This window comes from Rhinolophus ferrumequinum, chromosome 15, assembly GCF_004115265.2.
Source record: "Rhinolophus ferrumequinum isolate MPI-CBG mRhiFer1 chromosome 15, mRhiFer1_v1.p, whole genome shotgun sequence".
Classification (NCBI taxonomy): Eukaryota; Metazoa; Chordata; class Mammalia; order Chiroptera; family Rhinolophidae; genus Rhinolophus; species Rhinolophus ferrumequinum.
In genome coordinates, this window is record NC_046298.1 from 29765029 (window position 1) to 29792620 (window position 27592).

Here is a 27592-nt window from a genome sequence, read left to right on the forward strand (position 1 = left end):
AGCTGGGACTCAGCCCAGGTGCATCTGAGCCTGGAGGTTGGGTCCCTTCCTCTTCACCCAGTGGTGTGTCACCGTGGTCACATGGGTCTGGGGTTACGCCCCAGCTCTGCTACCTGACCTCAAGCAAGTAGTGTGCCTCTGTCTTCCCATCTATGAAATGGGCGTCACAACGGTACCTGTCTTGGGGTTGCTGAGAACAGGTGATGGAATATAAAGTTTGTGAAATATTGACCGCTATATAAAACATACACACGCTGACATTTATAACACACTTTTGATGTATGTGAAATGCTTCACACGCACAGTTTCATTGAACTCTCCCAAGAAATGCACAACGTGACTAACTGCCCGCATGCCCACATTAGAGAGGAGCCGCAGGATTGCAGGGTGGAGTCATCTCCCCACCACCGCGCACTCAGCCAGCCCTCATTCAGCCACGTCTTCCAAAGAAGCTTTTATGGACAGTTTGTCAGCCCAGCTGAACAATGGGATGAGGGAGCAGCTGGAATCCCCACCCATCCCACCGGACTGGTTCCCCAGTGTGACCACCCCCACCCGGCCCCCTGCCTCCCAGCCCTGAAGCCAGCCCACCTCCTCAAGGAGAGACTACCTCAGCCTTCAAGGAAGTGCTCATTGTCACCGTGTGAACGAGCCACTCCCAGCCACGTCTCCAGGCAGGCAAGACTGGGGGCCCCCTCCTCCTGCCTCCCGCCACTACCATCTGAACTGCCTGGTTGGAGTCTGTGGGGCCAGATGTTATAGGGCCAGCTAAAAATAACCAGGCAGACTGGCCACCATCAGGGGTGGGGTTGGGGGTGGGGGCATGTGCTAGGCGTGGACACATGATCCCAGGGACCCAGCCGAGTGGAGCTAAGACAGTCTGGCAGACCGTGCACACTTCTGCTCCTCACTCGTAGGACCCACCCGGCGAGAGAGGGCTCCTCTTCTCTGAACATCTGGAAAGAAATGCCTTCTACCAGCTGCAGGATGGGCAGCGGAGGAAGGAAGGTCTTCTGGGCTCTGTGCTTCCTGCTGCTTCTCCTCAAACTTAGTTCTGCCAAGAATATCTGGAAACGGGCATTGCACGCGAGGCTGGCTGAGAAATCCCACGTAAGTGCCGGGGTGGGGAGGCTGGGAGGAGATGGGTGATCCCCAGACACTGTACGTACGTTCTGCAAGCACTCCCTCCAAAGCAGGCAGGGCAGGCATCTTTCTTTCTCTGAATGTGTCAAAGTCGGGTGGTAGGCAGATGGAACTCATACCCTCAAAAGGCTCTTTTTCTGGAAGCAAAGAATTCACCAAACACGTGCGAGGGGACAGTGACATGCTTTTGCCTACCAAAGTATGCTTTCTCCTGACAAACAGAGCCTGAATCCAAGGACTTAAAACTGAGTGTTGTGTCTCAACAACCAATAACCAAATGTTTATGAAATATGATGATATATTCCTGCGGTTGTTACTCATGTAGTAAACTTTTAGCAAAAACTGCTCTGGACCAGGCAATGTGTGAAGTTCTGTGAGTACAAGGTGGAGACATCAGCTCCTACCCTCAAGGATGAGATATTTGAGTGGGGGAGGCAGTCAGGTGACAGCTGATGACAGTACAAAGGAAGGGCATGACAGAGCAAGTGGCAAGCAGCATGTGCCCTGGAGCCAGGCTCTGCTGCTTGCCAGCTGTGTGACTTCGGCTGAGTTGTTTGGTGTCTCTTGAGCACCAAGGATCTCATATACTCATCTGAAAAAGCCAGAATGATGCATTCCTTTTAACAGATGTGTTTGATCGCCACTGTTGACCAGGCGCTGTCCTAGTCTGTAGAGATACAGACATCAGATGCCTGCCTTGGAGAATTCATGTTACTGTAGGAGAGGCACAGAATAAGTGAGAAATAAAAAGAAAACGTGTTTGGTGACAAGTGCTGAGGGGAGACATAAAGCAGAAAGGGGACTAGGAGAGAGGCTGGGAGTGGGGAAGAGGGTGAAATTTTAGGTCCATCCCCTGCCCCCGAACCGGAAGCCCAGAAGCGTCAAGGCGATAACACCAGCATACTCAGCATATATGTAAGCGTTAAATGACTCAATATGCATAAGGTGCTTAATGCAAGTGGTCAGTGCATCTGGGTGACATTTAATTAAATAACTGATAGTGGTGGGTGCGAGTGGAATATAGGTTGCTCAGGGTACAGCCGGATTCTGTCAAGTTCAGTGTAGTGTTCCTGCTGCCTTGCCAGGTGCCTGTCATTAAGTTAGCACTCAGCACATTCTCATAGGGAAATTATGGGCAAATGCAATGAAAGCACAGAAGAATGTATGCAGCTCTGCCCCAGGAGAGTCAGGAAGGGTTTTCCAGCGTTGGGGGTATTCAACCTGGGGCTTTGAAGGATGAATAGAAGTTTGCCAGGTAGAGATGTGGGTGAGGGGGCTGTTTAATGAACCCAGGCATGGTTGGGTACATAAAACTGTATTGAGGCTAATCTCAGCCTCCAGGGCTCACATTCTACAGGTCAGGCAGGAGGCCACTGTTTGTGAAAAAAGAATAATAGCGAGTGAAATGATGGTAGGTGTTTGGAAGGAGAGCTCACATGAGATAGTGCAGTCACAGAAAGCTTCCTGGAGGAGGTAAGACCCTGGCCAGATCTTGAAGAACTATTAAGAATTAGGAGGAGGAAGAACATTCTTGGAAAAAGACTCAGTGTGGGGTGAGGCACCGAGGCAGAAACAATGCATCTGAGAACTCCCAAGAGGGCAGTCCTTGCTTTGGTAGAGGGCGTGTGTGTGCAAGATGGGGGAGAGACCCTTCTCAGGTTTGACTGCTTCATGCTCCTTGCTGGCCCAACAGGACAATTTAGTTCTCCCAGGACTTTAGCACTATGGTTCCAGTACCAGATTTCCAATACGTCACCTGGTCTTATTCCTATTTTGTCCTGGGGTGTCAGACACTGTAACACCTCACTAGGAGGAATGGGAGACTGGGAGGAGGGCTGGGGGTGATGTGCGGGTGTGGGGGGAGTCTCTTTAAAAACACAGGCCTGGGTGGGCTTCAGAAACCCAATTGCTTCTAGCCACCATTTGTCAAATACACGCATTTCAAATGTGCCCCTCGCTGGGTTGAAACTTTCCCCGGTTATCAACAGGCAGTAGCATCCCTTCCCAGCACCTAGACACAGGAAGGATGTGTGCCAAGAACCTGCCTCAGAGAAAGCCCCTGAGAAAAAACAGGCTATTGACTTGTGGCTCAGAAAATATAAAGACTGGGCAGGGTGTCAGGCCCAGGAATTCATCTCAGCTGCATCTCTCCTAAGCTGTGCAGCCTTGGGCCACTCACTGTCCCTCTCTGGGCCTCGGGTCGTTACCTGGGAAATGAAGGCAGAGGACCGGATGCCCTCCAGGGCCCTTTCAATTCTGATTCTAACTTCCATGCAACTATCCCACAGGGAAGTTAGGAGTGCTAGGAAGCCACCTCCACACACTAAGAGGTAAGACTTCCCCCATGTGGCCCCCACTGCCCCCACCCCAAGCTGAGTCAGACCTTCAGCCTTGGCCCTGGATCCTGGAGGGCTGTGGGGCAGGTCAGCATAGGGTGAGGCCAGGTGTCCGGTAGCATGCTGAAGCCAGGTTGCACCCACTCGGAGAGTTAAACACGGCCCTTGCTACCAGTTAAATCATAGAAACGTATAATGATGTGATTTCGATTAAAAAGAAAGGAAGTGCTCCTTATTAGAAACGTATCACTTCCTACTTATTTTGCTGCATCTCACTATTCTCTCTGCTCTTGGAGTTACGTATGCCTCTGAAATCTGTATGATGCAAATACTAGGTGTTGAGGAGCTACTGCACCCCTCTTCCCAACTCCTCACCCCACGCCTTCCCATCTGTAGCTGGAATTCAGCCACAGTGGGAGTTTCAGCTCACGGACATGGACAAAGGCTGCACCTGAGAACTGGTTGTTCACCAGCACACGGCCGCCTGCTCCCTGGATCAGGCTCTTGCTTCTCACCTTCTCAGAGCCCCGTCCCTCTGCAGAGTGGGCAATGGGCCCTGGGGAATTTCCTGAAAAAAGTTACAGCCTGGGGACTCACAAACAGTGCCAGAGAGGATGCTGCTGCCTTCCATTGCCATGGGAGGCCCTGTGAGGGGCTTGTAAGGAGAAGAAGGCTTCTCCTCGCTGAGCCTGTTTCCCCCTCTGCAGGGTTGGAGTGCCTGCTTTGCAGTCCAGTGAGAAGACCACCGAGAGCCTTCCGCTCCATGCCCGGCGCACAGCCACGTTCTTCACATGTGCACTATTCAAAACAAAACACAAAGCGGAACCAAATATTTATGAGGATGGATAAGACAGAAGCAGAATGTTTGTAAATAGCCCAGTGGCCTTTTCGGGAAGCGCAGGGTCAGTTCTGCGGAGCTGGGGTTTGGGATTTCTCTCTCCTGGTATTTGATGACACGCATAAGAACAGTTCTTTCCTGAGGGCTTCCTATGTGTCAGGCCAAGAGCTCGCCATGCATTAACTCTCAGGATCCTCTCAACACATCTACCCGGCGGGGCCCCTTACCACCGCCATGTCGGCCTGGGGACCAGGTGGCCTGATGGTTCCAGTGTGTCACTGTGGCTGGGCTGTGGGTCTGTTTCGTCCCCTAAGCTCCCATCCCAGGCAGCTAGGAGTGGTTATGCAGTTTGTAACCTGCGCAGAAGTCCTTGCCCAGCTGAGAGGACAGTGAGAGGCTGCAGCATCCAGGAGCAACAGGGGACTCTGTCATGCATCCTGCTGACAGGGCACCCCTTTGCCCTTAGTCAACCCAGAGCTGCGTCTTTTGGGGATGAGCACAGAAGCCCTGCAGGAGCCGGCCGCCTGGGCAACTCTCTCGTTCCTCAGTCTCTCCAAGCCGATTCTCCTTTCCCTTGTTATTTCTGTGAGCTCAAGAGCCTTCTCACGCATCTATTTTTTGCTAAGTCGCAAGACTGGGAGAGGCAAGTGGCCTGGAGCTGTGCATACCTCCCCTCCACTCATCATTCCCTCAGTTCTGACATCTTCACCTTCTTCCAGTAAAACATTGGTGCCTGCCTGCCGGGAGGCTACCTCTGGCTGCGGGAACACACTCAGTCGCACACAGGATGTGCCAAGGGGCTGGGGATTCATACCAGGGGAGCAAGTGGAGCTGAAGGACACAGCCTGCTCCTCGGGGCACCTCTGGAGAGCGCTCTGTACAGTTTCTCAGGGGTTACCCTTGGCTTTGAGCTTCAGCTGCTCGTGTCAGACACCTGCAGGTTAACACTCCCTGGATGACACCCACCCTTTCTCTCTCTCCTGTCCCCACCTGCTGAAGCTTCTAGGGATGTCTCCCATATATACTCCCTGTCCTAGTCTCACATCTAGGTTCGGGGTTTAATTTTGTCCCCCTCAAAAGATGTGTTCAAATCCTAACTCCTGTGATCTGTGAATGTGGCTGTATTTGGAAATAGTAACTAATGACAGTGACGTGTTGGAGTCAGGTGAGCCCTTACTCCAATATGGCGAGTGGCTTATAAGAAGAGAAGAGACGCAGAGACAGACACACAGGGAGAAGGAGAAGACCAAGTGAAGATGGAGGTAGAGTGATACGTCTACAAGCCAAGAAACGCCAAGGATTGCCAGGAGCCACCAGAAGCTCAGAGAGAAACATGGAACAGAGTCTCCCTTACAGCCTCCAGAAGGAACCAACAACCTATTGGCACCTTGATTTCTGAATTCTGGCCTCCCGAGCTTTGAAAGAGTGCATTTCTCTTAAGCCCCCCAGTTTGTGGAGCTTTGTAGAATACCACAAGAGCACTCATACCATCTGCTTCTGGGAAAAACATAGTCAGCTTCTGTTCCTTGAGCTGGCAATCTTGATGATAGACATTTCCCAGATGAGAAAGTCAAGGCCGTAGTGGGGAGTGATTTGCCCCACACCATTTGGCCAGAGACAGGTGAAGCTATCACTACACCCTCAGAGTCCTGGGGACTTTCCTTGCTCCTTGAAAGATGTCCCCCCTGTAAGACGCCATCCTTAGGACCACTAGGATGCCTCCATGTGGAGCAGCAGGGGCTGCTCGGTGAGCCCTGGAATGTTCATGGCCAAAGCCCTGCAAGTCCTACCTGGGGGCTGGAGAGAGGGGAAGTGGCATGTCAACGGGAAGCAACCGTACTGTAGGCTTGGCCATACCCTAGCATCTAGCACAGAGCCTGACCTACCACAGGCACCCAGACACGTTTTAAGAATGGGGGGATGAGCTGGCTGGATGGACAGGTCGATGGAAGGAAGGAAAAGTAAATGGATAGCGTGCTTTGGGGGGGTGACCTTGGGCATGTCACTTTCTCTTCCCTAGACCTGTCTTTTCCATCTGACGTTCCAGTCCTGAAATTAATTCCAGGTGGAAAAGAACAAGGGAAGAGGCATCCAGGGCCCTGTGTGGTTAGAACCTGGGAATATGCCTGCAAGAGGGAGGCAGGAGAGCAGAGGGAAAGTGGCCATGAATGCAGCACTAGTCACAACAGCCATGGGTAGAAACAGCCCAAATGACCATAAGCTCAGAATGGATAAACAAAAAAGGTCTATCCATACAGTGGAATATTATTCGGCCACAAAAAGGAATATTATTCAGCCATAAAAAAGTGCCGACACAGGCTACCACATGGATGAACCCTGACAACGTTATAGTCAGTGAAAGAAGCCAATCACCAGAGGCCACATATGGTGTGGTCTGTTGAGATGAACTGTCCAGAACAGGCAAATTCATAGAGACAGAAAGTCGGTGAGTGGTTGCCAGGGACCGGGGGAGGGAATGAGAGAGAAACTGCTTAATTAATGAGAATACGATTTCTATTTGGGGAATGATGTAAATGTTTGGGAAATAGAGGTGGAGACTGCACAATATTGTGAATTTAGTGCCCCTGAACTGTATACTTAAAAGTTAAAATGGCAATTTTTACATGACATATTTTATCACAGTCTGTGTAACATGAAATTTGGTCATGCTTTTTCTTTCTGGGCTCCTCCTCAGAGGGCCATTCCCTGACCACCCTGTTTAGAGTTCCCTCAAACATTTTCATAACATTCCGACTTTTCCTTCATAGCATTTAGCTCCATTATTATTATATGCATGATTTCTTTATTGTGGCTTGGTTTAGTTTTTCATTAGCTACTTTTGCAGGCTACTAAAGAAAAAAAAAACCAAAACAGCAATTAGTTTGCTTTATCTGTGTGATGTTTGGTTGGGTGTTTGTCACTTGTCCTGGAGCTGAGGCTCGTGAAGGCAGGGACACCGCCATCTGGTTCAGCTCAGCTTTCCTTGTACCCAGCCCAGTTCCTGGCACATAGTCGGCCTGAGAACTCTGAATTTTCCATTAAATGAATGAATAAATTATATTAAAACCTTCCAGAACAGGAGAGAAGGGATGGAAAGTTCTAAACTACTTTCAGGTGTACAGCCGTGCTCAGTGGACACCAGTTGAAGGAGTTGGTTTAGTTTGTAGACATGCACGGAGATGGAGTTGTCCCTGGTGTAAGATCGGGCTTTGGAGCACCTCTCAAAGGACGTCCCATTAACCGTACACTAAATTCTTCTCCCAGAGCCCAGTGCTAAGGTCCCAGGGCATCGAGAAATGGCATTCGTCAATGCACACTGAACTCTACGCCCTCTGTTCCAGGGAGAGACATATTTTTAGATCTTTGACGTCCAAATTCCAGAGGAAGAGCAAGCAATGCTTAGAGGAAAACCGGCTTTCTTCCTGCACTGAGCAAACCAGTCCCTGGGTGCACTTTTATTGGTCTGGCCGCTAAGTTGCTGGAACATTCCAAAGAAGGGTAAAGCTCTTAGTAGCGGAATGAAGGGCGTGGGGAGGGCAGAGGGAGGGACACGGATAAATTGGAAGAACTCTGGAGACTGGATTCTTTCTCCTTAAATGGCAATGGTTTCCATTTTTTTCCTGATTATAAAAATAATGTTTACTGTAAAAATTTCAGACACTCTAGAAAGTTATAAATAAGTAAAATTGATCTAAATTCTTCCTCCACGACATAAACGCTGTTGACATTTTGGGGGGGTGGTGTGCTTACACTTTTTCGTGAAGCAGTTATACTCTGCACACATTTTTTTCTTAATGGCATTTTATTCATAATGTTTTTTAAAAATTTTTTTGAGATAAAACTCATATAACAACTAATCATTTTAAAGTGTACAATTCAGTGGCGTCTAGTACATTCACAACGTTGCGGGGCCACCACTACTATCTAGTTCCACAACATTTCCATAACCCCAAAAAGAAACCCCAGACCCACTAACCAGTCAGTCCCCCAGCCCCTGGCAACCCTCCCCCAGCCCCTGGCAACCACCAATCTGCTTTCGGTCTCTGTGGATGTGTCTATCCGGGACATTTCATCTAAATGCAGTCATACAATATATGGAATTGTGGCTGGCTTATTCTTACTGCTTTGTACCTTGCGTTTTTCATTGAACAACATATGGTGACTGTGTTAATAGGGTAGATCTGTGTCCTTTTTTCAAAGGTTTCTATGGTATTCCGAGGTTCAGATGTGCCACTATTTATTTATCCAGCCTCCTTTGGTTGGATGTCCAGGCTGTTTGCTTCAGTGGACTCCAGACTTAGACTGGCAGAATTGGGCTTCCCACTGAAGGAACCAGAACTAGCATTTCCCCAACCTGCTTCCTGCGTCCATCATGGCAGCGTGGCTTTGCTAATCTACAGGTACTCCCCGAGGAATAGAAAATAGCTACCAGGCCGGTAACCTTAAAGGGGTCATTTTGATCCAAGTAAGGCATGCAGCACTAGAAAGTTCCTGTCTGAGCTGCACCATGAATGTGTGTCTAGCAGCTGTTTGGAAATAGACTTGGCTATGCAATCCCTTAGCAGGAATGGAGATAACAGATGGAAATCACAGGTTGCTCTGGGATTTTCATGAAGGATGTTGACAGTCTGGAGTGAGTTGCCTCATTCTCAGAGGAATTTGACCTGCCATTATTTTATTTTCATTTGAGTGGCAATGGAGGGGAGGACAGGCTGGGGCTGCAGAGAGTGTAGGTACTGGGGATACAGGTGGGAACAAAACTGAGCCCCTAAGGAAGGCACATTGTACGGGGAGAAAAACAATAAACCCACGAGTTGGTCAAACACAGTATTCCCACAGTGATCAGGGGTTTGGAGCTACATAAAGGCCAGAGCCAGGCAGGTATCTTGGGTGAGAGGCACAGCCCGTGCAAAGGCCCAGCAGTGGGACTGGGCTTATTGTGTTCCAGGGACCTTGGCGAGGCCCAGGCACTAGACAAGACTGAGCAAGGGGGGGAGTGGTGGGAGGAAGGTCAGAGATGTGGAGAGGGTGAGGGCAGCTTGGGCCTGGGGTCCAACCTGTAGGCCATGGACTTTGGCCTTTAACTCTTTAACCCTGGTGGGCTAAGAAGCCCTTGGAGAGTGATCTGTTTACTTCTTTGATGAAAGTCAGTTCTTTCTCAGAACTCCAGGAAACATCCTTTGTTTAGGACCTTCTTTGACTATCACCTTGCAGGACGTGAAATAGTTTTCAAAACATTTAATCCTTTAATCTGGGGCCCTCGGGGAAATCAGTTCTTTATCATTCTCCACCGTCTGTTGTTTCTGCTGGCACCACCATAAATAACTTGCGAGATTTGACTTCTAAGACGCTTATCTCTTTTGTTCTCTTCAAATCCTGAGAAACGACATTTGAACTTTCCTCAGAGAGCTGCGGCCCATCTAAAATTGATCTATACACCCCCTGTTGCTGGTGCCATTAGGAAGTCACTGGACCTAGAGGCAGAGGCGTTGGAGGCGGATGAAAAGTATTTCACTTCTGATCTCCAGGTTCCATTAAATTTCATAAATGAGGCTTGATATAAAAACAGGCTAGGCAGAAAAACCAATTGTCCCCTCTAGCCCAGGCATGGGCATTCCTTGTCACCCTCCCAAGGAGGCCTCGGCAGCCATCACATTCTATTAGGATGAAAATGGTGGGGCCTTGTGATGGGTCCAATCAATGATGTTCGTTCTGCAGAAAGTGAACTAAGAGCTAATGGCATAGGGTTATGTCTCCTGCGTGCAGCTTTGAAATTATTCAGGATGGCACTTATAATTAGAGGGACCAGGTGGGGCAGGGATGGTGAAAAGACTGAACCAGGATTTAGAAGTTCCATACTCCAGTCTCCCCTCTGTTTGGGGGAAGAACCACCAATCTCATGAAGCTTTCCTTTCCTTATCTGCCAAATGTTGGCTTTGTGTTCATTTTTACTTTCCACAAATTTAATGACCTATATACGGAAGAGAAGATGAATTCTCTGGGTGAAGCTGGGATGGGGACCAGAAGCCCCACCTTTTCCAAGCTATCTGCCTCCCCCCTTGCTTACTGCTTTCTTCCCCCTCTTGCCCCTGGCAGTCCCTTGGGAAGTAGTTTGAAAACCACTGGTCCTTGAAATTCCAATTCCAAGACGTGCCTGCTTGGGACCTGTTCTTGATGACCCGACGCCCCCTACAGGCCCTTGGGAGCAGCGCGTGGAATTTGCAGCCACCGCACTAGCTGTGCCGGGAAGGATGTTTAATGCATCCTTGACCTTCCTCTTTTCAGAGGAGATCAGATGGCATATGCCACTTTGTATCTTGCCCTTTTTTTTTAACTAACATATCATAAGTGTTTTTCCTGTCATTAAAAATTCTTCATAAGTACGTCTACAGTTTTAAAAAATTTTAATTATCAGAGACCCACAATGGGTTGCCTGGTGTGACACACGCTCCCAACGTCACCTCTAACATGCTTATTTTATTGGTCACGTGCCAGTATGTCCTCTATGCTAAGTACTGTGTGTCACTGACTATTTATTGAAACATAATACCGGAAAGCACAAAAAAATCATATGCCCAGCTATGCACAAAATGAACCAGTACTCAGATCAAGAAACAGAACAGGACCAGCCTCCAGAGACCCCCAGGCCGCTCCTGGGTATCACACACTAAGTGGCCACTCTCCCAGCTTCTCACACCCGGCATCAGCTGCACCTCTTGGTGAACTAAGAATATAAATGGAATCAGACTAGGTGTTGTCTTGTGAGCTGGCTGCTGCTTCTTCTGTTTTTGTGTTTTTGTTTTTGTTTTTTTTTGCTCAATATTGTTTGTGACATTTATCCAAGTTATATGAATTTATCCATTCTATGTAAGATTTTAAATTCTCAAAGCTCTATATAAACATATGGATTATAAGATACATCTGTATATATGCGTGATTTTGTAGACACACACATATACCCTGTTATATATATACGTATATATAAAATACATGTGATATATATGTATATCTCTATCTATCTATTATCTATCTATATCTATCTATTCAGGATAAAAGCTTAACAGATAAGCTGTTCTCCATATTCAATTATCCTTTTTGCTGCTAGTAGGTTTACAGACATTTCAGTTGGGGGCTATTACAAAGAGAAACAACATCTGTTAATCCTCAGCGCAACCCTGTGAGGCTAGGTCTGCTGTGATTACCCGAAGACGCCGAGGCTCAGAGAGGCCCAGGAACTTGACCGCAGCGCACAGCTCCAAGCAGCGCAGGGATTGTAACGTGGGCCCCGCTGGCTGCGGCCGCTGGGCACCGCTGATGCTGTCCTCTCCCTGCAGGGCGAGGAAGCTGGCGGCCCCCAGCAGCCCCGCGCGGACCGCTGCCCGCCGCCCCCGCGCTCGCTGCCCCCCGACGCCTGCCAGGTGGCGCGCTGCCAGGCCGACTCTGAGTGCCCGCGGCACCGGCGCTGCTGTTACAACGGCTGTGCATATGCCTGCCTGGAGGCCGTGCCGCCCCCGCCAGGTAGGTGCCCGGGCCCTGGGGAGTTGGGGGCGGGGTGGGGCACCCAGGTGAAGGGTCCTGCCCTGCCCGGAGGTCCCCACTGGGAAAAACGCAGCTGGACTTAAACCTGGGCAACCTGGGCGGGTCCACCTGTGAAATGGCACTTAGCAGCTCATTGAGCAAGCATCCAGCTAGATGTACTGAGCGCGCTGTCCTCAGAGGGCTACAGTCCAGGAACCGTGCCTTCCAAGGAAAATGCCCCCTGCTGTGAAGATGGGAGAGATCTTTTTTAAAAATCCAGATTTCCAGCGTTTCTTAAAAATACTGGACCACATTCCCTGGACCACTATGCGCGGGATCCTCAGGTGCCCATAGATAGCAGCCAGGTACTCCAGTTCTCCACAGACCCCACCAGGCCTTCTTCACGCATGACACCTGGCCTTGGGGGCATTTGAGATGGAGACCTGGGACCTTAGCAGGGTAGACAGGGTGTGCCCAGAGAGGCAGGGGTATGCAGACTCCTGGGTTCAAATCCACAGGCTGGCTGCTCACCTTCTTAGATACCCCAACCTGTAAAACTGAAATGAGAATGTGCAGCTCCTGGCGGGATCTGAAATTCCAAAGCACTTGGGGCCCCATCAGGTTAGGAGCCGGTAATCAATAACGTTTGTTCAATCTTAATGAGAATCTATTTGGGAGAAACATTTCTCAGGGATTCATCTTGGAAGGGAAGGAGTTTCAGATCCCTTCTGGAGAGAAGGTTTGGGAGGAATCCCTTCTGGAGAGAAGGAAAGGGAGTCTGTGGGGAACACTGAGGGGAGACGGGCAGCTCCCTTCCCCTGGGGGGAGAAAAGGTGCCCGTAAGTAGGTAGGATGGGGGCAGGAAAGTTTCCTCCACTCTCAGTTCTTCGTAGCGCTGAGCCTTAAACAATAACAGCCTGTTGGGACTGCACCTTTTGGCTGCGGGTTCCGTGGGCCTTAATTACCAAAGGTGGCTCTGAGAAGGCACCTCCAACCCTTCTTCCCAAGGCCGAAGCAAGAATGACCACACTTTGTTTTCTTTGGAGTGAGGTCACAGCGATGACAAGGGACTCAGCACCCTTAATGATGCTCTTAATTACAGTCCACCACGTGTTTGAGCACTCCCTCTTGTCTGGGAACTGAGCGAGAGTGGGGTGCTCAGGGCCAGGCTGGCTCTTACAGAGCCCTTTATGTGACAAAATGTCGCCCCCTCCTGGTGGAAAAAGCACATGAAGGTGCTTCCCTTTAGGTGGGCAAGTCAAAAAAAGTGCAGTCCTTTGGATTGCAACAGGGCACAGCGATTCTAGCCTCACTTGCCACCTAGGCCGATTGCTTTTGAGCAGTGCACAAACTGTACAACTGTCCATGACATTTAACGATGACCTTTCTATACATTATCTCATTTAATGCTCACACAGTCCCAGTTGGTGGAGAGACTATCAGCCCTATTTTACAGCTGCAGACACTGAAGCTCAGAGAAGCTGAATTGGTTGCCTAAAGTCACACAGCAGGCAGAACTAGAGTTTCAATCCAGTTTTCTGACAGGGAAGCGTACACAGCCTTAGGCTTTAAGTGCAGGGATGTGAGGCCCCAGTTCTGGCACCTGGGCCCATATATGGGGTCCCTCACTGCCTGGAATATCCTTCCCCTAGACACCCACACATCTCCTTCAGATCTTTGTCCAGAGACAGTCACTTTCTCAGGGAAGATTTCCCTCTCTAAATAAGGCAATCCCTCCCCCGGCCATTCCTTAACCCTCTACCCTGCTTAAGTTTTCTTTATAGCCCACCCTGGAATATTGTGTTTTATTTGTTTGTTCATGGACTGTTCTCCCCACTTGAAGGTCAGCCTCATAAGGAGAGTTTGGTCTGTTCATTCACTGCTATATCCCCACCATCTAAAATAATCTCTGGGCACCTAAAAGTTATTCAATGAATCAATAATTCATAAAATAATAAAGCGACTAGTTTTCACTGGCCAGATGGAAGAGCCATTAGTCAGAATAATAATAACAATAACAATAATAATAATAATCTGTAACACAAGGTTTCTCACCTTGGCACCCTTGGATAATTCTAATCGGGGTGGGGGTGGAGGAGCTGACATGCCAAACAGCATCCCTGGTCCCCACCCACTAGATACCAGTAGTACCCCCACCCCATAGTATGACAACCAAAAATAACTCTAGATTTTGCTAAATGTTAGGACAAAGTTGCTTTGAATTGAGAACCATGATCAAACATGAGCAGATGCTTTGAAATGCACCAGGCCCTGGTCAAAGCAGCTTACACACTTCATTGCAATTCATACAGCCGCAGGGGGTGGACAGACTGTTTATCAAAGGCAGACTTTGATAAAAGCACTGGCGTACAGGGAGTTTATTTATCAGGTGATCCCAGCAAGTTCTAGTAAGGGAACAGAAAGGTGAGACCTTGGGCTTCCAGGCCGTTAGGGGTCTGCAAATTGATGGGAGGTCTTGACCGTGTTTCAGTATTCCAAAAAGTATAGCAAAATGCTGTATTTCCCTGCTGCTCAGAAGCCTTTGACCAATGCAAAGGAGAAGACAAATAGAAAATATTAATACATTTCCTATTTGGTAAAAGATAGCATTGAAGGGGTAGCTGGTTAGCTCAGTTAGTTAGAGCATGGTGCTGGTAGCACCAAGGTTGTTGGTTCGATCCCCACATGGGCCACTGTGAGCTGCGTCCTCCTTAAAAAATAAAAATAGCATTGAATACATTTTCTATCATGTGGTCCAAGGTGGTGGGAAGAAGGAGGGAAAACCATACGATTGGAAATGATGGCTGCAGAATCTCATTGTGTAATCCCTCTAGTTCAGAAATTGTAAAGTGCAATTTCTGTTGTTTCAATTTCCATGCTGTGAGTGATCATCTCATACTTTTAAAGAAAAAGCTAAACAGCATTTTTACCAACACCTATCTATGGATTTTCAAAGGCACTAGACAGCACATGAACTTCTTTAGTTTTGTCATATTTCTGATTCAGACTAAAACAGAGATCATAAACATAATGTACTTCCAGACGAGTATTATTTGATCTCCAAAATGCTTACAATGTTTTCAGTTAGCTGCCAATATTGAAAAACCAGAGGATTTACATTTGTTAAAATGCAGATTCATAGTTTAAAACAAAAATTACCTCTGCAAACACTGGAAATGGCTGGCCAGAGCTGACCAGCTGCTGACCCACTCAGTCAGGAACATTCTCCAGTTTACCCTACCTCTCTGTCCTGCCTGGCCTGCTTTTCTCCTTTATGTTATCTATCTGCCCCTGGAGGCATTTGGCCTTTCAACCCCTATTTTGGGTTTTTGAAGATCTTCCAGTCTACTGCGTGGGTCACTCTTCTGGTTAAAAATGTATTGGTTATGGAACAGGCTGTGCTGCTGTAACAAAAATACCCATGTCTCCTTCAGTTAATAGGCCAGAAGTAGGTGGTCCAGGGGAGGCTGGTGGCTGTGCTCCACAGTCGTCCTGGGACCCAGGTTCCCTCCATCTTATTGCTCTGCATGGTCAAAGTGGCTCCCAGACTGCAAGAAGAGGGAGAGAGTGGGGGAGGGGAGGGAACAGGCCTCAATGCAAAGGCAGAACCCAGAAGTTACATCATCACTTCTGCTCACGTCCCATTGGCCAGAATTCACTCACATGGCCACACCTAGTTTCCAGGGCAGCTGGGAAATGTAGTCTCCAGCTTGGCCACCCAGTGCCCAGCCAAAACTCAAAGTTCTATTACTAAAAGGAAGGAGCAAATGTACTCTGGAGAACCACAGGTGTTTCTCCTCCGGGGAGCCTCTGTGTTTCATGATGAAATGTAGGCTCCCCCATTCCCAGAGGCTGGGGTGTTTCTCAGCTGCCTGAGGAGGACCTCGATTTAACCATGTATTGTTTGTTAGTTTTAGATTGGTTGGTACAGCCGAAACCTCGATGGCTTGGTGGCAACGGCTGGCTCCTGGATGGCCCTGAGGAGGTGTTGCAAGGTACCTACAGGATAAAGCCCAGTCCTAGTGTCAGAGCCAGAATCCGTCCTTCTCGGGCTGCTACCAGAATACTGATAACACGGGCTGCCTCTGCTCCAGCAGGCGGCCTATACCCAAATACTCAGCCCTCTTGGATCCTCCCCCACTCCAACCCAGAAGGGTGCTGGTGGGGGTGGCCAGGCTCTCAGCATCCCCAGGACAGTATAGGCTTTGACTCTCCCAGGGAATGGGCCTCCTTCCTGGTGAAGAATTGAGAAGGAGGGAGTTGGGGTTGGTCTTCAGATCCCTAAAATCATAGTAATGTGTTCTCTGCTTCCTGATGATGGGGCCTCCTCCAGGGCGGCTGGAGAGCAGTTTCTGAAAAGAGCCAGGGGCAGGCCCAGGGCCTAGAGAACTGCAGGCTGTACTTGCATGTGTGAGGCTGTGCTTGTGATTCTGCACACTTTTGTGTGCGCGACTGTGTCATCTGTGAGGGTATGCAGCTATGCAAGCAACTACGTGGCCATGTCTGTCTGAAATTTGTGCATCTGTGTTCATGTAAATATGTGTGACTGTGTGTGAGTGTGTGTGCAGGATTTGTGTCCATGTGAACATGTGTGGGTGACTGTAAGTGTAGTGTGCCTATGTGAGTTAGAACTTGTGGGACGGGGAAAATGTGTATGTGTGATGTGAGAGCATGTGTGTGTGTGTCAGGATTTCTGTGTGTGAACATGTGTGTGCACAAGTGACTCAATGTGAGCATATGTGTTTCAAGGTTTGCAAGTGAACGTGTATGTACCATGTTCCCCCGAAAATAAGACCTAGCTGGACCATCAGCTTTAATACGTCGTTTGGAGCAAAAATTAATATAAGATCTCATATTATATTATATTATACCTGGTATTATATCATATTATATATATATATATAATATATATTATATTTTATTATATAAGACTGGTCTTATTTTAATATAAGACCACGTCTTATATTAATTTTTGCTCCAAAAGTCGCATTAGAGCTGATAGTCTGGCTAGGTCTTATTTTCGGGGGAACACGGTATGTGTGTCACTATGCATGTGAGGACATGTTTGGGATCATGTACTTTGGACTGGCCTGTGTGTGTGTGTGTGTGTGTGTGTGCACACATGACTCTGAGTGAGACCCAAGGCATAGCCTGGAACCTGGGGAGCACAGGTGAAATAACGTGCCTCCCTGGCTAGCGTGTATTCACTGCCACCACAGAGGGGCTGCCCCTGAGACCCTGGCTTGTGTCCTTCCCACAGCAGAGACCTGCAGCACCACAGAAGATGGGGCAGAGCCACTCCTCTGTCCCTCGGGCTACAAGTGCCACATCCTGAGCCCAGGTGACGTCGCTAAGGGCATCCCCAACCGCGGCCAGTGTGTCAAGCAGCGCCGGCAGGCAGGTGAGTGTGGGTGCCCAAGCCCTCAACCCCACTCTCTCTGCAATCCCCCACATGGTAGACCTGTTGCAGAGAAAACCACTGGCCCCTGATCCTGGCCGAGAGCACCTCCCTTCCTCCTACTGCCCTGCCCTGCTCCTCCTTTCAAATCTTCCACCCTTTCCCCCTTCGCCTACACGTGACACAGGCCTTTGAGTCAGCAGACTGGCTGCAAACCCCAGCTCTGCCACCTCCTAGCTGGCTGACTTTGGGGTCAAGTGTTTCAATCTCTGAGCCTCGGTTTCCTCATCTGTAAAATGGGGCCACTTGGTGTTGTTATAGGGATTCATTGAAATCAGACATGTAAAGGCCTCAGAGCAGAGGCAAGAGACAATAGGTGCTCAGAAAACATCAGATGTTTTATATCCACCTATATATCTATTTTTTGAATTGTCTGAGAACTCTTAACTTCTACCAGGACCATTCCGTGTCACTTAATTAGTCTTTGTCTTTGGGAATGGAGACAATAAATAGATGAGTGAGGGGCAAGAATAGTGTCACTTTAATTTGCATAATTTTCCCAAGGAGAGCAAGGACAGCAGAGCAAGGACTGGGGGTGGTATCTAAAACCCGCCTGTGCTTCATGCAAGGCGTAAGGTCGAGAGGTTTGGTGTGGGTTTGGAAGACATGTGTGGCAAGCAAAGAATCTGGAACTTCCGGGAGAGGTCGGCTAGCCTTCTCAAAGATGAGCTCATTGGAACGGAGTCCAAACACTCCCGGGCCCATGTCCCCACTTCTGCATCTCTGAGTCCTAATAGCTGAGGACAGACAGCACCCTCAGTCAAGATCAAGGGTAATTACAGCGACCCTGTTGGCCAAAAGAATACATCAGGGTACATGATCTGCCAAAGCATTTTTTTCCCCGATTTGAGAATTTATTTCTCTGAGGTATGTCAAGAAAGACATACACATTAAATCAGTTACATGTTTAGCATCATTATCATTGCAAACAATAAAATTATGAGACATTAGAACTGTCTTGAGAATCCGGATATCTGGAATTCTGAGCTTTGAAAGATATTGCCTATAAAAGGATTCAAACTAACTAGGTATCTTTGTGATTTCTTACACATTCTACTTGCTATTTGGAGTTAACAAGTGGGTTCTCCGGCCAGATAGCTTGGGCTCCAGTGCCCACTTGGCCTCTCACTGCTGCGTGTCACAAATAGTAGAACTTTCCACGCCTCATTTTCCTTATCTGTAAAATGGGCTTATAATAGTTAAGCTCCGATGCCTCTTGCACAAAACAGAATCTCTGCTATTTGTGTCACTGTTCATCTCTAGACACCAAATCACACGTTTTAGTGGATGGGGTATGTGGTCTATCACATGCAAAACCCCAAGAGCAGACCAGCCTGTAGGAACATGCTGGAGTATGGAAGGAACAGCCTTTATCAAAAGAGAGCTGTGGGGTGAGTCAGGAGTCCTTTGGAATGTAATGCCATTTTTATCACTGGAAAAGCCTGGAACTACTTTGCCTTTCTTATCTCCTGATCCTACTTATTCACTTACATGAGACCCACTTCTAGGATGGAGATAAGCAAAGAGAGCAATTAAATGATACCTGCTCTTGACTGAGTGCCTCAGAGATTCTGTCTTTAAATTTTGTTGGAAGCCTATAAAAGGAGAAGGATAAAACCAGAAGGTAGTGTTGTGTATGATTCAGAGTACAGGCTCAGAACCACTGAAACAGGTTCAAATCCTGCAGCTTTCTTCCCTGGTGACCTTGGGCAGGTAACTAATGTTTCTTAGCCTCAGTTTCTTCATCTGTAAAATGGAGCTGGTGATGGTCACGACAGTAATCGCTTCCTGGGGTAGTTATGAGGTTTTAATGAGAGAAGACTGGTAAGGTACTTAGAACAGCACCTGGCACACAGTAGGTCCTCAAGGAATGGACACAGCTATCATCTCTGTCTGATGGAAAACGGAGGACTTGAGTTCAAGACCTTGCCCAGACAGCGCACACAGCTAACCAGGAGCAGAGTGGGAATTCCAAGCCTGTCTACCTGCTCCAAAGCCTATGTGTGCGTGTGTGCGTGTGTGCGTGTGTGTGTGTGTGTGCGTGTGTGTTCTTCCCCTCCCACAGGAATGATCTGAGCCTGGCAGTTGGAAATGTAAGTGAAATTTTTAGCCTTGTGCCCAGGGGGCCTGTCACTTAGCAAGGATTGTTGGTAGTTGTAGAAAGTTTGGAAACATCCTGAATTCCAACAACTTTTCTTGAAGCAAAGTTCTTGGGAAGAGCGGGGCACTCTTGACCCAAGGCAACTAAGGAAGAAGCCTTTTATTCCATTTTTTTTTTTAACTACAGATTTTAAATAATTGCAGACTAACAGAAAAGCCACAAGAACAGTGCCTTGGGCTCGCTACCCCGATTCACCAGTTGTTAAAATATTGTCACATTTTCTTTATCATTCTCTCTCTCTCTCTCTCCCCAACCCCAACTCTCCCTCCACATACGTCTACATATTTGTTCTTCCGGATTATTTGAAAATAAGTTGCAGATCTCACACCCACACCTAAAATGCTGTCTCCTCTGAAAGCCAGCTGCTTGAATGATCATTCATGTTTTACAGGCCATCAGCCTGGAACCCAACGTTTGAGGGGTTCATGTCTTTCTCAAGAGGAAAATGAACATTAATACATGCAATAAATCTTATTTTTTAAAGAGCAAGGTCGGGGGAATTAGTGTATTTTTGTTTTTCTTTTTCCTTTTTTTGTGGAGTGGGTTCAAGGTCATCCAGAAGCTGAGCCTCCAGGTTCATGATATGGGAGATAGGGCCCAATGCTTGCCTGGGACAAGTGACTTTGCCAGCTGTGTCCTGAGCAGAATAAAATAAGGTCACAGAGCTTTGAGCAGGCATTACTTGGCCAAAATGCATCCTCAAGGAAAAGGGAGGAACAGGAATGTTTCAGAAAGCCTCTGGCCTGGAAAAAACCCTTGACTTCTGATAAGCTGTCCACCTCCCCAAGGCTGCTGATAAGCTATCCACCTCAGGGTGTGGGTCAGATCGCTTGGACTCTTTCGCCTTATACAATAAATGTCAGTATTGGTCCTAAAGACTCAGATGATTTTTAGGATGGCCACAGAATAAAAGGAAATAAAATGATCAGACAGTGCATGGAGGTGATTTTTCAGTTGAGCTAGAATTGACATATAACCTGATCTGAGTTTCAAGTGCATAAATGTGATTTTTGAACATCACAGCTGTCAGACAAGGCTGACGCACTGACGGGGAGAAGTTGATGGAGGCAGACGTTGATTGCCGTGAAATATCTGTGTTCTGGCCAGATTTCCACTCTTCCCTGAAATGTTTTACTGCTGGGCTTGGGTGGGGGCTGACAATCAACAGAGGGAATTGTACAGTGGTGCTGCTTAGTAATTTGAGACATGTGAAATTGCCAAGAGTGGGCCACGTTTTACACACAAAAATGGCAATTTCATATGGTTCCTTCTAATATTTGCATATACACTGTAAATGAAATTATTTCTTTTAATCCTCACAATAATTTAAGAGATACTAATTTTATGCCCATTTCCAGGTGAGACTCAGAGAGGGTTAATGAAGCAATGACTGAAGATTCATGCTCAAGTTACTTTGTCGTTTCCAGTAATGACATTGGAGTCTCTTTTGAACGGACTTTTAAAAATACCACTTACTCCCCATGTGAACATATTTTGTAATGACATTTGCTGGACAATCTGCTGAAATTTTGTTTCCAGTTCATCTGTGAAGACAGTGGTTCCCAAACTTCTTGATCTCAGGACCCCTTTATACTCAAAAAATATTGAGGACCCCACAGAGTTCTCCTTTGTGTGGCCATGGATATTTGCCATAAAGCTGAGACATTAAAAATACTTATGTATTAATTCATTAAAATAACAATGATAAATTCATTATGTAGTAAACAGAATATTTTTCTTAAAAGTAACTATGTTCGAGCACAAAAAATAGTGAGAAGAGCAGCATGATTTTACATTTGTGCAGTTCTAATACGTGAATTAAGAAGAACTAGAGTCTCACATCTGCTTCTGCATTTGATTGGCTGCGATATCAAAGTCACGTAGCCTCTGGAAAATTCTACTGTCTATTCGAGAGAATGCAAGTGAAAAATACAAATAATTCCTTAGTACTATCATGAAAATAGTTTGGGTCTTATAAACTTTCTGAAAGGCACTGAATCCTTTGTTTTCCAGATGAGCGATTCCTGCGACATACATTATACAAAGGACATTCAGGTAGGAGAAGAAACTATCCTTTCTTTGCAGAGGGTCCTTAAAAGGACCGTGAGCATTTCTTGGGTGAAGAAGAAAAATAAAATCCTATTGACTATTATGAGAGCTACAGTTTGAAGCTGCTAAGAAGGAAAATGGCCACATTCCCCCCAGGTGCTTTTATGCCATGAGATGGCACTTTGGGGGTGATGTGGGGGGATGCCAAGATGTTTCTGTTGTGAAAATCTCTCCTCCCGCTTGGGAAGTCCTCCAGGTGGCATCTGGCATGGCAGGAGCCATTCCAGGATGCAGGCTGGGAGGGTCCTGACAGGAGCAAGCCCTGGCACCAGACCGGGGGAGCAGCTAGACAGGTGACCAAGACAGGGCCCAAGGCAGCAGCTCAGGGATGTCTCACAGGAGACACACTAGGAACCAGATTGGGAAATAAAAGACCTGTGGTCTGATGGTGGGCAGAGGGGGTATTAGGCAAAGAGGGGTTCACAACAAATATAGTTTCATGCTAAACATCAGAACCTGAGATCGGAGGTGCTTAAGTCCCTCCCTCTTCATTCTCAGAATTGGAAAATATGGCTGACACTATCATTCCATTCAATTATGCATTGGTCTATCCACCCATCAATCCAATAATTCATTCAATCATGCATCCACCCATCCATCTATCCATCCATCCATCATATCCTGATTAAGCATTTATCAAGCATTCTGTACTTATTCATTCTTTATTCTATTCTTCATTCTGTACTGGAAGTTGGGGCTACATCTGTGAACATGGCAGACCCAGGCCCTGCTATCACGCAGCTAGTATCAAGCAGGAAATTCACACATTAATGAGCCCAAGTGGTTTTTGGACAACAGCAAGTGTGAATATCCTGAGGGTGGAAGCCACTTGGCCAGCACTGCAACTGGAGTGTCTAGTAAGTGAGGGGGAAAGTGGCAGGAGATGAGGCAGAAAGTGGGCAGGGCCAGACTCTCCAGGGAGAGGCTACAAGTGGGGACTGGGTGACCCCATTTGTGGGACAGGCCAGGGTGCCAGGCCAGGCCTAGGTATTTGGACTTCACTCGGCAGTGACAGGGGAACCTTTGAGCAGGAACCGACAGGCCCAGCCTGACAGAGCCCTGGGGGTTTTTTTGGCAGAGGGTGACTACAAGAACGTGGCAGAACATGGAAAAGGACAACAGAGGCACTTTCAGTAAAGCAAGGACAGCGGGTAAGTGGGAGGAGCGATGAGTCCATGGTAGAGGACGGGGTGGGGGTGAGGGGTCTGGGCAGTGAGGTGTTCTAGGTCGCTTTAATCATGAAGTCGTCCAGTGGGAGGGTGAAGAATGGGGCTTTGTCTGCAGGTAGAATTTTAAACTCCCTGATCATTTCAAAGTGAACATATGAGAACTTTGTGTGTTATCAGAAGTGGAAGTTTCCTCTGGACCCAAATCCATAGACTCGACTAGATTGTACCTTACCTTTCCATCTCCTTTCCATTCCTTTGCTCTAATGCCTCTACGAGCAGGCAGGTAAGTCCTCCACTGTCCCATGACATCTGTCCCGCTGGCTCTCCCTCCCTCCGTCACATGATACTATCAAGAGCCAGGTCTGTGGTGGCATGTACCAGGTGCTCGGGTGCTCGGTAGTCGTTCATGGATATCCACTGTATGCCAGGAGTTGTGTTGGGGGCAACGCAATGATCAGAGCAGAGAGAGGTCCCAGTGTCATGGGGCTGTGCCTCCAACATCCTTTAGTTGGAGACTCAACAAGTCAACAGGTAAGTCAGCAAGGAAGTGACAGACTGAAATAAGTGAAGGAAACGGACAGATGTGGTGCAGCATAACCGTAACCGGCGGGGACAGGAAGCTGCTTCCCATGCGGGTCAGGGAAGGCGGGGTGAGGAGGTGACATCTGGGCCAAGAGCTAAGATGAGAAGGTGCTGCCATGGGAACGCCTGGAGAACGGACACAGAAACACCCTGAGGAAGGAAAGATCTTGGCTTAGAGGAACCACGGGGAGGCCACGGGGCTGGGAAGAGAATGATGGCAGTGGGGGTGGGGAAGCGGGGAGGCTGGCACCAGAGGAGGTTTATAAATAGGTGAGGCACAGACTCTGCTCTCAGATGCTGTCCAAGGTGAGATGTAGGTGAACGCACAGGGCTGTGGGATCACAATGACAAGAGGGGTCTCAGAAGGTGAAACCTGAATACCCATTCGTGCCCTGTGAAAGCGGAATGTCTACGCGGTAAACAAAAGCCCTTCAAAGGGGTGATTTCCCCAGGATGTCCTTGAAAGGCAAACATCAAGTGTCAGATTCCAGAATATTCAGGTGTGAGTCCTCCAGGAAAATCTAGAGCCAGTTGGGGATTGAGGCCAGTATGTCTATTACCTGCTGATGACAGGAACAGTCCTTGCAGTGGGTCGAATGTACCTGAGGACTGTGAACCTTAAACGTGGGAGTGCTGGGCGCCTGTGGAGAAGAACACGACGGTGAGAGGCAGTTTAGGATGGCTTTTCGGAGCCAGCCAGACGTGGGTTTAAATTCTTGCTCTACCACCATATGACCCTAAGCAAATGACTGCAACTCTCCAGCCTCAGTTTCTTCATCTATAAAATGGGAATGATAGGCGGGACGTGCTAGGAACTAAATAAGATGGTACCCATAGAGACTTTAGTGAGTTACGAATTTAATCTTAGCAGAAGCTGGCATCTTTCTGGTGTCTGGTGGGGGAGGAGGGGGAGAAGGCACAGATTTGTGACCCCATGTTCTGCGCAAGCAGTGGCTCATAGTCATCCCTTCTCTGCTTCCTTTTCAGCCAGTTTGAAAGAACATTTCCTCCACTTTCCGCTAAGCCTTGGAAACAGTTGTATAAAAACGACTTGATCCCCAGAGGATATGCTCAGCTCAGCAGAACATGACCTCAGAGATACTTCGAGACAGGACACCTGGCTCTCAACCCCAGCGTGGCCTTACCTGGCTAGGTGACTTTGTGGGAGTCATTTATAAGCTATTTTGTCATCCTGGAAACAAGGCATGCCTAGGAATCTCATGTGACCCTGCAGCTCCACAGATCCTACCCTGGGAAGAAGTCACTGCCTCGTGAGCATGCATGAAGCCTGTTTCTAATAAAAATGGGTTGGTATCTACAGATTTCCTCCAGGTATGACTGGGAATCAGGTACCCATCCCAAGTGTTCTCAAAATATATTCACTCATTGTAAAATGGAAATGAACTTCTCTACTCACACGTGATTCATAATTTTAACTACCTGATAATCTTAAATCAGGTGTGCTAAAGTCATGGACTTGTGGGGTTGGGAGGGAGGGTAGGTGTTGCTGGGGTGTCAGCTCAGCTCTGCTTCTGGAACCCCGGAATATTCCGGCCATGTGCACACTGTTTTAGTTAGGAGCCCTCTGAAGCAGCCCTTGAGAGGAGGGTGTGTTGAAAGGGATGTATTAGGAAAGTTCCTGGGGAAAGTTGGGACAGAAGGAGAAAGACGTCAGACAAGGTGAGGTGTCAAGGTCCCGAGATGCCACCCCCTTGGGGGTCCTAGAGGCAGCCTGAGTTCCACCAGGGCTGGCTCCAGTGGTGGGAACCCGTGTGGTCACTCAGAAGGGCCTTGTACTTGGTGTAACAAAATTCTTAGCCATTATTGAAGCAAGGGTCTGCCTATTCTTTCTGCAAATAGTGGCGTTGGCCCATCCGGGGGCAGGGACGCCGAGTATGTGTAAGGCTCCCAGCACCCTCTGTGATGGGATCAGGCTGCCCGAGGGAGGAGGGGTCGTCCACTCGAGGAGCAGCCCACTTCCTGTGCACACTGGGACCCAAGGGGACATGAGCAGAGCCCTGGGGGCATCTGTGACACAATTCAAATCTCAACAGTGTGTGCACAAAAGCGAACACATACACAGGCTTGCGGTGAAAATGATTCCACATCCTCCCATAGCCTGCTTTCAAAACAGCCCCTGGTGACTGGTATTAACAGGTGGTTTGGCAGGATTCAACCTTTTTAATTCCAAAATGGGCTTAGGGGGAGACAACACCTGAGTATACATATTTTTCAAACAAGCAGCTCTCCTGTCCCCCGTCCCCCATCCACGCACACACTCTTTCCCCCATACAATCCATAATCTCTTGGAAAGCACTCCAAAGCCAGTTTCAGGTGGACATTAATGACCGAGGGGCCTTTTGTGTGTGTGTCATTTCTGGGCCTCTGAGCATTCGTATTGCTCAAGAATTCTTTTCTTGTTTTTTAATTTTGTTTTACATGTGGAACATGAGTCAAGTGATTCATGTAAAAGGTACATAAAGCGGGCGTCTGTCCCACTTGAAGGTTTTGACCTTGAAGGTTTTGACCTTCATGTTGATGGAAAGGCAAGACGACTTTATCCAAGAATGGCAAGTCCAACAGGAGACATTTTGGAGAGTGAGGTTTATATCTGTCCATTCCAGGTACAAACTGCACTGCAGAATTTATGCATGTGATTTCTGTGGGGCAAGCCAAGGGTCACAGCTTGGGTGACCGGTGAAATGCCCAGCGCCCCACCGGTTCTGGAGGCTGGATCTCGTTGGTCAGGAAGGGATCTGGGCCTGGGGTTGGCTGAAGCTCCTGGCAGGGAGGGGGTCCAACCAGCAGCAAGGCTCATCGGGGCTGAGGACCACAGTCTAAGGGGCTGTTCATTCCCTGGCTGGCCACACACAATGAAAGCAAACAATTACAACCCATAGAGGCTTGAGTGTGGCCAGCACACCCTGTATGGCTCTCAGACAAGGAAACTGAGTGAGTACCAGAGATCTAAAAGGATTCACCCACAGTCACCCAGCCAGTCAATGCTAGAGCCAAGATTCCAGCAGCCAGGTCTATCCTACCCACAGATCTGCTGCCCACAGATCAGGCACCCAGCTGTTCTGCTAATTCTGGCCTGTGGAAACACATCCCTCCAGCAACTGAGACCCAAAAGGGGACAGTGCTGGTGTACAGTCCTGCAGAGGGCTCTGGGGACAGGACTGAGTTCATCCCCACTTCTGGGGGGCTGCTTATGAGATGGGGCAGAGAGAGGAGAGACTGGTCAATCTGGGTTCCAATCCCAATCAAGACACTTACCTTCTCTGAGCCTCAGTTTCCTCCTTTGTGAAATGGGTGTGATAAGAGTAGCTGCCTTTCAGGGTTGCTGGGGAGAACATGATGGATTATGGCCAGTGTTCAGCAGGCATGGTTGCAATTCCTTATTATCTTGGCACAATAGTGCCCTGGGAACACAAATGCCCCCATTGAGAACCTCTGGTTGAAGGCTAAATAATTTTTATCACTTCATCCATCAGTAAATTCCACTGGCGCATTTCCCCTCAGGTTCAGGGTAATTAATTACCTTTCCCACTCACTCATCACGTATTCATTCACTCATTCATACATTCATTCTGTCAAGAATATTTACCAAGGGCTAACCACCTTTTGTTGGTAAATCCAAGATGCACATTTTTTCACCTGTGCGTATCCCTGAAGTCGGGATGTGTCATAGTTACAGACAGCAGGCATCATTGCCTGCATGTGAGCACATTGAAACGTGCAGGTTGGGTGTAAGCAGCTTGGTGGAAGCTTCCAGGAATAACAGAGGAACCATCGTCCGGGGAATTCTGTGTCACCAGTGCTCTCAGAGATTCCGAAGGCCATACTGGCAGAAAAACTCGGATACTGGCAATTCTGCGTGGAAAAGGGATTTGAAGGTTATTACAAACGTAATAACCTAGGAAATACCTTCTTAGCCCATTTATTTCACTTATGTTTTCTTTTCCTTTTTAAAAATTTATATTGGGGAACAGTGTGTTTTTCCAGGACCCATCAGCTCCAAGTCTCAAGTAGTTATTTGAGTCTAGTTGTGGAGGGCGCAGCTCACTGGCCCATGTGGGAATCGAACCGGTGACCTTGGTGTTATGAGCAACGTGGTCTAACCACAGAACCAACCAGCCACCCAATGGTTTCTTTTTGATGTATGTACATGAATGATACACGATTAAAATCTATATCTAAATGAGTCTGAAAGAGGTTTCTAATAGGTTTGAAATAGAAAGGTGAAAGCATCACTCAGCTTAGTTGGCAGTGCTCTTT

General features: G+C 48.0%; 1 protein-coding gene across 3 annotated transcripts; it reads left to right on the top strand.

Moving 5' to 3' along the window:
- The first annotated feature begins 496 nt into the window (after positions 1-496).
- On the top strand, positions 497-27518 carry WFDC1 (WAP four-disulfide core domain 1). 3 transcript variants are annotated; one of them, XM_033129146.1, is made up of 8 exons: positions 497-678; positions 918-1110; positions 11652-11835; positions 15747-15830; positions 17096-17236; positions 21468-21509; positions 22642-22714; positions 24302-27518. In XM_033129146.1, exons 2-7 carry the CDS (start codon positions 967-969, stop codon positions 22698-22700), a joined length of 654 nt encoding a protein of 217 aa, XP_032985037.1. In that variant the 5' UTR covers positions 497-678; positions 918-966; the 3' UTR covers positions 22701-22714; positions 24302-27518. The 3 variants fall into 3 exon arrangements, with proteins under 3 accessions (XP_032985037.1, XP_032985038.1, XP_032985039.1); XM_033129147.1 differs by having other exon boundaries at positions 497-674; XM_033129148.1 differs by lacking the exons at positions 497-678; positions 21468-21509; positions 22642-22714; positions 24302-27518 and adding an exon at positions 20813-21052 and having other exon boundaries at positions 817-1110.
- The last annotated feature ends 74 nt before the right edge of the window (positions 27519-27592 follow it).